Raw genomic sequence first — 13228 nt, 5'->3', positions numbered from 1 at the left:
CACTCCTTGTGGTTATCATTCACGGTGTTTTGTAAAACAGTTTCCATATTATTTCAATTGTCAATCACTTACTAACAATTACAAATGTAACGGGTTTTTTGTTGTTCAATTTGGTAATGCTCTGGTGAAAACTTGGTATTGTTTCTCCTGGATCCTTGATGAGTGTTTTTTTCGTCAAGTCATTCAATTGAGACTTATTTTTGTATGGTTACAAAAGAATCATACTCGCTTATTTACTATCTGATGAACAAGAGACATGTCGCTGAGTTCTGCACAGCTCTATCCATGAGGGGATGGAAAACCTTGAGAAATTCTCATTGTCGTCGAAGTTGGTTTTGAATTCAAAGCTGAAAACCAATTAAGTACCAACTCTTCTCGTTGCTGAAGCTCCTTCTAACTCACCGTTTATCGACAAAGATCTCTTTGTCTTCTTCAACCAATGTTATCACATATCCAACCACCTCATTTCCGGTGATTGGCTCCTCCGAATCATCATCTCCTAACTCATCTGACTCATTTAACTCATGGTTCAAAGGATCCACATCTGTCCAGATCCGATGTATTTTACAAACACTTATTAGATCACCTCCAAAAGAATCAAAAAGAAAAACAGAAGGCGATGACCCTCGAAGAAAAAGACAAAGAAGAAATGTTGGTCAACCTGGACCTTCCTTTCAGATCCCAAAGCTTACCCTTGAATGTTGATCTCTTTTTTCTGATTGTATTGCCTTCATCTTGCTATCCTCTCGCAGTATTCGACTTCCTATTCCATTTTTTGTAGGGTCTGTTTGAGGAATTGATCTCGTATTCTATCCATTTACACAAGCCTTACATCTCCTCTCGATTCAAACTTAAGACGGAATGATACCAGTGATTCATTATAGATAGAATGGTAATTTAAGGTAATTTAAATTCATGTGATTTCGGATTTTCCGTTCGCCAAGGTCTTTGTATACCTCTTGTCTGCATACCAATTTTCTTTTGAGATAGACAAGAAGTGTAACATCCTATAAGCGTTCTTGAGCCTGACGTAGGGATCTAAATGGTCCGTTGCGTCTTTGTTTATGTTTCAACCGTGAAGTCTCGTGCAAAAGTTTAATTATCCCATCCATGATCAATTCTGACTCCAGCCTCATCAAGTGGGAACCCAAAACCTCATCAAGACTCTTCTTGTCTTGTTCTAAACCAAAGCTGGCTTTGACTTTTATTCGAGGGACTTGCTGCTCATATAGTTGGTACCTCTCATTGTTTGAAACAACTTTAAATCTGGATCATTTCACAAAGAGTATTATGAACTTTTTTTAAATTTCAAATCAAGATCTATCACATTATTTATTTCATACATTTCATACTTTCAACAAATCCCCCTATCAGTCAATTTTCAAAAGTAGGCTTTGTAGGATGAAGTTATCATTGTCGCCTTGGCTTAGTGATTTTCTCTTTCATACGAACCCCCTGATTGGTTCAAGTCTGGTATGTAGCACTCATTCAATCTTCCCATCGTGATTTTCTCCCAGAAAAGCAGGGGGTTCTCCCATAAAAGGATGAAGAAAGGTTCACCGAGACGAAGGGAGATGTCAGCACTAGCTGGGTAAAACTATGATACACAATGCATCAAGCCAATTCAGAAAGAAAAGATTGTGACACGTCCTTCCAAGAAAGAATTACTCTCGGCGTAAATAACAACTCTGACGCACCCCGACGGCCTGGGAGTGCCTAAATCTCACAAGAATGTCTCAGGAGAGACCTTGCGTTTGTCACATGTGTCCTTCAGACTGTGATGAGAATGGGAATGTCACAAGAGTGTCTTGTAAGTTGAGAAAGATCCGACGCACGAGAAACTTCCGAGAGAATGGCGGTGTCGGATCTTGAGGGTCGATCGAATATCATTTGAAGGGCAATTTGATCGAAAACCAATCCATCGACTTGAAGTTCCTTGTCTCAACTTCATTCTTAATTCAAACCTCATCAACAATCAACAACCATGGTGAGTTACTTACCAGATGATCTCATACTCCATCACATCAAATATGTTCGAATGCTCATCTTGATCTGTCTCATAAAAAAAACGTCTTTTTGTTCGTCTTTTTAGGCGCCACCATCGCAAAACGCAAGTGGTTCAGCCAGTAGTAGTAAACGAATGTCATATATGCACCTTGCTTGGTCTCTTGGTCATATCCTCGTTCTCCTTTCCACTATCTGGACTTTTCTCGGTGCACTCTTCTTCAAATCTCGATCTACGTCTTACTATATTGCTTGCTCCGGTATGTGGTTCCTTTATTTACTTGTTTCAATCCAGTTTTCTCCTTTACTGATATTCTACATCTTTAGGTGCGATCCTCTCATGGTCAATCGTTGTTTATAAGTCTTTGGGTATTCCTTCTTTCTCTAGAGCATATTTTCAACGCGCGGCCATGGATGAAAATGTACAGTATCTGGCTGTAGCTTTATATTGGTTTTTTTCAAAACCTATCTATGGTTGAGTATTATTTTGATCATCGACCTTCATTTAACTGTGAATCTCAAATTAAGCCCATATTGACTTTCGACATGCTTTACTTTTACCAATCTCAATTTGAAATCAGTAACCCTTTTGCCGTTTGCGATCTTCAGTACTTTCCACAGTTGAGTTACCTTGTCATCGTCAATCTTCTGGATAACTTGATTCATCAGCTGACCTCTGAACGATCTTCACATATTTGACATCTGTTTTAATAGGTTTGACTTTTGTAAGGACCTCACTGTTACCCAAGATTCCATCTCCAAAAAAGGACGCAACTGGTGCATCAACGTCATCAGGAACAGGTTCCGAAGGTCCACAACAAGTTGCAATTGCTGTTAGTCGATCTATTCAGAATTGGGTCAAACAGAATTATGAATCAGCTGTACGTCTAGGAATTTGTTCATGGTCTGCTTCATCTCTCGAACTCCTGAAAGCGGTCTACTAAGATGGCTCTTCTTGTTTTCCACTCTCAAACTTTCATCCGATGTAATACTCTCGATCAGATGTACTTGGTAGCTATCATTGAAGTAGTAGTGATTCAAGGGCGTGTGACTGTAGGTGCCCTCTTATTCCAGAACAGGTAGGTCTTACCAAAACCACATTTCCACTTTCCCGATCCATCAGCTTCGAGATTCATCAGGGCACTAAACCATTTGACTCACGCGAATCAATTTTGATCCTCTTCAGCTTCCTTCATCCTCTATTCTTTGCACATTTCCTTCGGTTACGATTTTACCTATCTCCTCAGACTCGAGCAGCTCTCTCAGCTGTGAACACGACCATTGATCACTACCTGAATCATCCTAGCTGCCCAGGCGCTGCTAAGACAGGTGTCAATGTGGTCAGAAACCTAGTGAGTGCCACTCATCTTCTAAAAAACACTTCTTATATTGACCATGTGTATGAAACAACAGATAATCCAATACGCCGACTCGGTGATCTCTGTACCAGCTCAACCAGCTGGTTCGAACGCTACGCCAAGTAAGCTTGGTAGACCTCCAGCAACTCCTAGCTCTGCAAGATAAGGATCAGTATACACGCATATATAAAGTCTATGAAGCTTGTTTTATGATGGTACTGAAAATCCAATCTTGAGAGAGGGAGAGATAGTTAGCTACTTTGTGTTACATAGTTTATGTATCACTTTCGAAACTCTCATCATCATCACCTTCACGTAAAGAGAAGAATGTTATGTATCTCAAACTTTTGGGCTGTGGGTCATCTGGCTTGAAACGTCACTATGGAGCGTAAAACAAAAATAAAATAGATCCATTGGTGGAACTGCATGTTACCCAAGTTTCTTTGACTGACGACTAATGACTTTTACAAGATTTATGAGTTTGAAGAAGATTGACAATTGTGCTTATTGCAGAGTGAACTTTTTGGGAAGATTTAAGTTTCAGATCTTCAAGTTTGGTAAGAAGAATTAATTTGTTTAAATACGATTGAGACTAGGCTTGCTTGATATAATTCAACTCTTGATAAGATGTAAAGAGTGGAGTAAAAATGTAAGAACATCAATCTGACATGATGGGTGCCCCCTTTGAACAAGCAAGTTCACCAATGCAACACATCTTAGCTTAAGAGTGTGTCTTGACCAGTCTTGCACTCCCTTGCAGATGTGCAAGGAAGCAATGATTTTTTGATGTTCTTTTCTATATGTGAACTTGTATCATCAGATACTGCCAATGAAAAAGTATGGCTTTGCACAGCCTTGAACCTGCCAGATTTTGTACAATATTGGGAGTCAGGGGCTTTCTGAGTTCCCACAACCTCCTAATTTTGATGACCAGGGTGAGTGGGATTGTGCACAAGGACATATTATACCTTTTTGTGTTAAACCATGATTGATACCCACCACTTGAACTGGAGAGTTTGTGCCTACCAGAAGAATGTGGTCATCATGGAGTGGTGACCTTTCTTCACTAAACAGTTCAGAAGAATCAAAAAGTTGTATGATGTTCCAAGCATCTCATTCCAATGAATAAAAGATACTAACACTCAATTCAATAAATAAACAAGATGCAAAGTGTAAGGAGATCTGGGCCTAGGTCCTGGGCCTGGCTCAGCAGGTTGGAAATAGTTTTGTCTTCAAGTCTTCTATGGATGTGAAAATACACTAGTGACTATTATGGAAAGAAGTATGGTGACCAACTCTATGCCTTTTGATGACATGATAAACTGTCCTGTCAGATATCATGCAAGTGAATAAACACAAAAAGTAATAAGAAAGAATTGGAATATCATAAGAAATGTACATATGATCATTGCTTCTGGCATTCCTATATGAAACAAAGTTGAAAGAAGATGACAAAAAGACAACAAGGCAAGGGTACCTATTCAACATACTCTCAAGGTTATGTTTTAAACATGTTACAAGACATCATTCATCCAAATCATGGGTGTAAATTTGCTATAACATGTGATGGGAACTCTGGACATCAAAACCCACATAGTATCTAGTGATCCTATAAGTAAACACAACTTGAATATTCCAAAAATTTAAGGCAAATGGAAACCTTGGTCTCATTGTCTCCATAAACACATTATAGACTCCATTCAAATGTAGATTCTGTCTTTTCCTTGAATAATATTCAAAGACTTCAAGGGCCAGAGGTGTTTTGATGAGGAAAAGAAAAATATGGGTAGATCCCATTCAGATGAAGGAAAAATGATTTTGTCAATCATACATAAGACAAAATTGTCAACCCTCATGAGATAGATTGTAGTAAACAAGATGGAAGGTACCCCCAATCACTGATCAGCGTCTGCGCAATGAAGAGATTCTGGCCCAGGAAGTGAGAAGTATGAATGGAATCTGCCTTAAAACCCTGCCTGTGACACAGAATTTGTCTGGACTGTTATCAAAGAGAAATCAAGTATAATCCACATGGTGCACCTCACAAGAACAAACAGGTGCAAACGGCTGTACCCCCAGATACATCTGGAATGCTGACCACTCCAAATAAGCCAGATACTGATCTGTTTGCCAGATATATCTGATAGCTTGAATTAATTGCTAAATCAAGTTCAGTCCTTCCAGATGCATCTGGCTGGCAGCACTGGCATCAACCAATCCGGGGGTTTTCAGATGCATCTGTTGAGAACCATCAGATCTGATCTCCTTGCATCAGTAAGCTCAATAGCTCTCCAGACGGACCTATGGTTACTGTCAGATGAATCCGGAACCCTGCATAGTTTGAATCACACCTCTACACACCCCACTAGCCAAATCAGTCTGATTTCCACCAGTCAGACACATCTGGTAGTTCTTTTTCTAGGTCATACCAGATATATCTAGTGCCTGATGCATATGTTTTCAGTCTCAGAACTGCTAATGTTAGAATTTCATTCATAGAATCCTGTTAATTCACAAGTGCCCTCCATCTATCATTACATCAAAGAGAATTCTTGCTAGTTCATTGGAAAAATTTTCATCATTATTGTCAGGACACATTTCCAGATCATTATAGATACTATCAGTTTCAATCTGAACCCAACCTACACAAAATCTTTCAAATTCTGTGGCTTTGGCATCCCAGTGAGTCTTGGAATAGTCAACTAAATCTTCTAATTTTCTGTGTCTAAAGCTTGGTTGATCAATTAGATATCAACATGGCCCTAAGCATTGTTGCAGCCATCTTCATGGCATCCCTATCATTTAACCAATTTTTTGGCTCAATGGACACAGAAATTCTCCCAGCTGATAAGGCCTCACACAACATCCGTCCGGCCCGCTATGAGCCGCTATATTTTCGGATTCTCATAGTGGGCCGTGCCAGCACTACCTGCCCAGGCGCTATTGGCCACTACGAAGCCTATTCATAGGCCCTTTGACCATAGCGGATCAGCTGAGGCGCTATGGCTGTGCCGCTATGAGTTATTTAGCGCTATGTCGCGCTATGTCGCGCTATGGTAGCACGCCGCTATGTAGCGCGACAACACCAAATCGTAGCGCTACACCACCAAATCGTAGCGCTATGTCAAATCAAATATGAACACGAATTGTAATTAAAGAAAGAATTAAAAAAGAAAAACAAATTGAAAGATGAATTATTAGTGATATATATTAAAGCGTAATTAAAGAGAGAATTATAATAAGATAAATGAACCAGACAGGAGAAAACAATAAATGTAATTAAAGAGAGAATTAGTAATTAGTAAGGTGAAAAAATTAGAATGAAATAAAGAAGAACTAGTATACTATGTCTTTCTTTTCTCTTTTTTCCTTAACATTTCATCTTGGATGAGTATCCATGCCTCCTTCAATTCGCCTTCAGGCTTCACAATCTCTGATTTCAACCACAAACGGCATCCCACCGCGCGCTCCATCTGCTTTGGAGCCATCGCGCCACGCTGAGTTGTGCAAACATCTGCTGCCGAAGAGAATGTCCGCTCTACTGCACATGACGTACCTGCACATCCCAACGCATCTCGAGCAATCATTGAAAGGACCGGATAAAACCGTGAACGTTCCTGTACATAGAAGGTATGATCAGCCATTGCTCTATCAATGAAAGAAGTATACAGAGATAGAAATCGTTGCAGAGATAGAAATGGTAATACCTCCCACCAGTCGAGCATGCTAGTTTTGGGATCAGAGCAATCATGATCCCATTCTAGGTACCTTGCGAGTTCAGACTTGATTGCCATGTTCGTCAAGTCTCGGGCCTTCGGATTACAAGTCTCAGCCAAATGTGGGTCAGACAAAGGTGTGATGACAGTCGCAGCAGGCGTGACGGTGCCTCCACCGTCCGCTATCCAGTCTTGTTCATAGGCATCGTATTCCGACTTGAGCAAATCTTGAATCCTGACGTGATCGGTTGGAAACTGTTTTTCAATATAATTCATTCGGAGACGCGGGTTGAGTACAGTGGCGAGAGCTACAGCGTCACATTCAATAGCCTCGCGCTGATATCCATGGATCTTCACCAACATCCTCTGGATCATGATCTGTATCGACTTATAAGGTGATTTAGCACAGGCGGCACGCAATTGAGTTGATATCATCTCGTACTCCCGCAACATGATAGCAGCTGTTGGATGATCACCCTCCACTTGGTAGGTTGATTTCAAAAATAGCTAAGAAGAATTGGTTATATAAGAATTTGTCATTCAGAAGGTAAGATGAAGACTTACCTCGGTTACCTCATTGAGGGCCCGAACTGCAGCCCACTCACTTCCAGTGATATGCAGGTCCCCATAGTATGACCCACCCGATTCATCCGACAGCATCTGATTAATGACCTAGTAAAGTAATGATTCCAAGTTTGATTTTAAGAAACTAATCGCCGAGATACAATATAAAAAACAAGGTGAAAACACATCACATACCTTGTACCCATCGCATGCACGCTGTCAAGCACCATGCTTCCCGTTCCAACGGTGACAGCTTCCAGATACTATACCTTTGCCTCCTCCTCGCAAAGCTTTAAATTGATCACGTCGCGGTCCACTGGAATATATCAAAGCTATCACTTTGTCAACCTTGAATACCAAATGGAATCAGCAAATTGTACTTAAACACGAGTTTTTAATGTGGAAACTTCAGCTCACCTTACGAACAGCTAGCCGCAAATCGATGTCCTTCCATCCAGTGGATGGCATGACTGGGTCAGCTGGTTTTGGAGGAGTCCCTCGGACCGCAAAGTCTTCATCCAGTTCTACACGATCGGCCTCATCATCACTCAATTCTACATGAATGCCATGGCCTTCACAATCAGAATCTTCTAAGTCAGCGGGGATTTCAACTTCCTCTTGACCTTCATTCAAAGTAAAAGTGGGTAACGAGCTGTGGGGTGTTGTTGGCTTGATGTGACCTGCAGAAACGTCGACAGACTTCAGTCCGTCCTTCACGACCAAAGCCAGCTTGTGTGCAATACATCGGATCTGCATCTTCTCGGCATTCCATTGGATGGGGTCCGAAGCCTTTGAAAACTGATCCGCAAGTTCTGAGGCCAGAGTCGCATTGTTCGACCCTGAGTCAGTTGTCTGGGCGTACATGTGAACAATCGAAAGATATGAAATGTCAGGATGGAAGACAAGAAAGCGATATGGATGATAATAAACTACTCATCTTTTTATGTAGTCCGTTCTTGATGAGGAACTTGGCAACAGGACGAGCAAGCAGATTGCCATAGTGATGCCATGCGATTAATTTGAACGCCAAATGAATACTTTGGACTGTCAATGAAGGTCGCGGTGACTCCAATGAAGGCGTGTCGCTTTCCTTTGGTTGTCCATACATTGTGGACCAAAGTGAAACGCCCGGGAATGTTCTAGTTCAACGACAAATTAGTGGCAATACAAGGTATTAGAACATTCCAAAGTAAACGACTCACTTTCAAGATGTTGACCACATTGGTAGACATGTCATTGAAAAGCGTGGTAGCTGCGCGTGCTGCCCACACACTTGATCGCAGGGAGGCGGAAACATTTGAAAATTGAAACGCGGCTCGAAGTGGATGATCTTCCATTCGCGCCCAGGGAAGTGCGTGTCAGAGTAACCATATGACCATGACACCGTTCAGTGTTTCAAGACAAAATTTCTTCTTCGAGACAAAGGTATCTAGAGTTCCATTTGCCTTTGCACCTTCAGCAGCGATCATTTCTTTGTAAGTCGGTGGTAGGTCGAGTATTGTCTTTCCAGCTCGGCGACGTCCTGGCCATACTGGGCGCGATGCAGTACCATCACGATGGCCTTTGAGATTGGACCATCCCGCAGCCCCTTTTGCGTAGATTCCGGGACACCAATTGCACTTATAAGCTCGCTTGAATCCTGTGCTTTCCTGTGGAGTAAGTAATCAATGTGTCAGCGATCAAGAATAAGATAAATGTTTGTCACGATGCGAATTCACTTGCCTCGCCTTCGACGTAATCTGGCTCCCCGAAGTATCTGGCAACACCCTCTGCATCCTCCTGATACTGAAGACGAATACCCTTTGATCGAGTCGAAGTGGTTGGTTCATTTTCGTCGTTATCCTGGTCCACATCGATGACATTGGGAACAGGTATATGCTATGTGAAACTAAATGGTTAGTTATATGTGAAATGTGATCGAAAAACTGTTTGATGTACTCACTTTGTTAGTTCGACTGCGCTTTCGAGGTACATCGGCTTCATCGTCTGAAGGAATGTAAGTAGCATTTCGTTTTCCCTTCTTGGTTTTCCGGCGGTTCTGAGTAGTAGTAGTTGAAGGTGAAGTAGATTCTGAATCTGATCCGTGGTCTTTGTTGGCTTCGGAGGAGGTCAAACAGGATGGTTGAGTCTGAGACACAGAAAGAGATAAACGAGAGTCCGGAGATGTGGGTATCATATGCGGTGTGATTGCAGGTACACGAGCTCGCTGGCTTTGACGTGAAGGAGTTGCTGTAGACGTTGGTGGGCAAAGAAGTGAGGCGGATTCGGAAGGAGATTTGGGACTCATGCCAGGCCCAAAGATAATGAGCAGGTTAAGGTAGTTTGCTGATCAAGAAGGGTTATATAATTAGGAAGACAAGGTATTTAGTAAAAGTGAACAATGGGCGATAAGGAATTTATTAAGGAAGAAGATAAAATAAAAGAGGATGTGGATGATTAAGGAGCAAACTGGGAGGAAGATGAAATAATCAAATCGAATAGAACAACAAATAAAAAGAAAACAAAACAGCCAAAAGAGGTGTTAATAATGTAAATAAGATAAAAGGAAAGGCATGTAAAGAAGTACCTAGGTTTTTGGAGGAGTAGCGTTCCTTGAGCTTGTCCACTCCTCTGGATGTTGACAACGTCAGTCTCCAGAATTTAAAAATACCCAGTCATCTACTTTCACTGTGATGTCTGAGTTTTGCTTGTTATGGTGGAGTGCTTGCAGAACTTGAATCTCCCAAAGGTTATCCCTAACTTGGGCCCACAAACCTTTGTGTTGACACAGCCAAGTCTTGAAAGAAGCTGGAGAATCCTCTGCCGCTTCAGAGGTCGGGAAATGTCTTGCCGGTTGACAGAAAATCGTCTTGAAAGGAGAAAGCCCCGTGGCAACATTGACCGCGCTATTAATAGCAAACTCGACCGCAGGCAAATTCCAACCACTTGGTTTGGCACTTTGCAGTGAAGGTACATAGAATTTGACCTACAGTTTTTTTGGTGTGTCCGCTCCTGCCATCCGCTTGAGGATGATACACTGATGATTGATGAAAAGAGATGTTCAACTGCTCCATGAGGGTCTTCCAAAATTTTGAGGCCCAGGCCTTATCTCTGTTGCTTATAATTGATGATGGTGCTCCAAATGTACCTATCCAAGATCCAAAAAACCGGGACGCCGTCTCCTCTGCTGTGTCTGCTTGATTTGTTGGGATAAGTTTTGTCAAACTAGAAAGCCGGCAAGTACATGTTAACAGCATGTCGTAAGAATCTATCTTAGGAAGAGGACCGATGAAATCAATTGAGACGTTGGATAAAGGTTTAATAGGGACTTCTGGCATTCTCATTCAACCATTTGGTAGTGTTGTTCTTGCTTTTGTCTTTTGGCAGATCTTGCAGGCCTTCAGTCTAGTCTTGACATCTCTTGTCATATGAGGCCAGAAAAAGTCAGCTCTCAATGTGGCGAGGGTCTTGAGGGAACCTAGATGCCCCACACGCTTGTGTGTCTTGTCTATGAGTTCAGCCCTCAGAGAAGTAGTTTTGGGGATTAGTAACAGAATTTTATAAACCATTTCAAATGGGTTTTTGACAAATCATTTTAGAAGATTCAGAGATTCAGTTGCTTTAAGTACCAGCCATTGATTAAAACAAGACCGCCCTCCTTGTAGCAGTTGTCTCATAGAGGCATCCCTTTACAAACTGTGTGGCAAAACTTGTCTGTCTTGTAACCACTAAGGATGGAGGCCCAGAAGTTGTTGGATATAGAGGAGTGAGATATTGCCAACACAGCAATTGTTTCAACTCCGGTTTGTAGGTTGTTGGCGTCCTTCCGTGATAAAGCATTGGCTACTGAATTGTCTTCCACCTTTGACATAGGCCGTTGCTATTTGCAGCCAGCAGAAAAACCATGTAGGTGCTGGGCAAATTACACCTACATGTGGTTTTGCCACAAAAAAGTGCCTAAATTTATGATGTAGGTGCTGAAAACTTGTTGAAATGACGCCTACAGGTTAAAAAACCTGTCAGCCCTGGGTACATATACATGTACCCAAAACTAACTTATAATATAGAACTTTCACTTATAAACCTAATTACATGTACATACAGCTTATAAAACACATGTAACATATAATAAAACATATACAAACATCAATTACATATACATATACATTTAAAAACATATGTAACATGTAATAAAACACCAATTACACCTCATAACTCAGTGTCAAGAGTTGAAATGCTTATACTACATAAATTACATAACACGTATATGTAATTATGTAATATTAATAATAATAATAATTGATAATAATCATTAAACCCTAAACCACAGTAATGATACAATCAAATATCACTACAATTAGGTTTGGAGAGGAGAGTATATAAACCCCTCCTCTCTCAGCCTTCAAGGACTTTCCCTCAAGCATTTTTTATTACACACCTCTTTTAAAGAACCCTTTAAAGACCCTTTTGAAGTACATAACCAAAAGTCTTATAAATATAAGACTAGTGATTCACTTCATATCTTTAAAGTAGCTTCCTGACTAAAAGATAAAGTAATCTTATTCTTCATCCTCTGGATCCCTACTTCCCCTAAGTAGAACACCCCTATCAGGTTAGTGACCTTCCAATAAACATCAGGTTAGTTACCTCCAGAACAACTACAGGTTAGTGACCTATATCAACTCACAGGTTAGTGTACCTTCTGAACAACTGCAGGTTAGTGACCTATATCAACTCGAGGTTGGTGTACCTTTTGAATAACCATAAGTTGGTGACTTTATAACAACCAGACTAGTGACTTTACACATCACTCTTCAATCAGTCACTTTGAAGATTGAAGGAAAGCCTTGGATCCAGCTTTCATATTTCTTATAATTATAATCTCCTCTTCAGGAGTCATTTAACTGTAGCCTGTCAGGATTTACCCAAACAGGCCAGTTCTCTTCTCCTTCCCTCCTTTTCTTCCCTATAATCTTATTGTAATTACCTTATATTAATTATACATATGATTATTTAAGATTACAAACTACCCTGACCACCTTTAGTGAGCATTGAGTATCCTTTTGAATACCCAACCCTCACAAAACCCATGTAGGCTTCATTTGGCTACACCTACATTCTAAGAATAAAATGTAGGCGCTATTTTCAAGTGCCCACATTATGAAATTTTGAATGTAGACATAATGTCTGAGTGCCTACATATGCAGTTCAAAATGTAGGCGCTGTTTCCAAGCGCCTACATGGGAAATTCAATGTAGGTGCTCAAAAAAAGCGCCCTCATCTCAAAAACAAACATGTAAGCATGATTTTTTGTAATTTTTGAGCGCCCACATTCCATTTTCTGTATGCAGGTGCTGGCAGATGAGCACCTACATTAATTTGTCAGCTCAAATAGGCGCCTACATGCAGTCTTGCATAACTAGGCGCTACAAATCCAGCACCTGCAACTCCAAACTGGTCTGACGGGTAATGAAGAACAATTTTCAAGTCAAAATGAGAGTATTGGAAGACAGAAAAAGCAGTTTGGACTCAAAATGAGAGTATTGGAAGACGGAAAAAGCAGTTTGGACTTGAAATGGGAGTATTGGAAGATGGAAAAAGCAGTTT

General features: G+C 40.9%; 2 protein-coding genes across 2 annotated transcripts; both read left to right on the top strand.

Annotated features, from left to right (window-relative positions):
- Positions 1-1984: 1984 nt before the first annotated feature.
- Positions 1985-3528, top strand: MELLADRAFT_95878 (uncharacterized protein; the record flags this gene model as incomplete). The annotated part of the gene is made up of 8 exons (XM_007407256.1): positions 1985-1987; positions 2093-2264; positions 2332-2478; positions 2586-2624; positions 2719-2885; positions 3007-3083; positions 3191-3356; positions 3418-3528. The coding sequence occupies 8 exons, from the start codon at positions 1985-1987 to the stop codon at positions 3526-3528; spliced, it is 882 nt and encodes a 293-aa protein (XP_007407318.1).
- Positions 3529-6118: 2590 nt separating this feature from the next.
- Positions 6119-6331, top strand: MELLADRAFT_124524 (uncharacterized protein; the record flags this gene model as incomplete). Its single annotated transcript, XM_007407257.1, has 1 exon — positions 6119-6331. The coding sequence occupies one exon, from the start codon at positions 6119-6121 to the stop codon at positions 6329-6331; it is 213 nt and encodes a 70-aa protein (XP_007407319.1).
- Between the last annotated feature and the right edge of the window lie 6897 nt (positions 6332-13228).

This window comes from Melampsora larici-populina (assembly GCF_000204055.1).
Source record: "Melampsora larici-populina 98AG31 unplaced genomic scaffold MELLAscaffold_8, whole genome shotgun sequence".
NCBI lineage: Eukaryota > Fungi > Basidiomycota > Pucciniomycetes > Pucciniales > Melampsoraceae > Melampsora > Melampsora laricis-populina.
The sequence above is the reverse complement of the archived record's forward strand: the minus strand, read 5'-3'. Positions and strand labels throughout refer to the sequence as shown.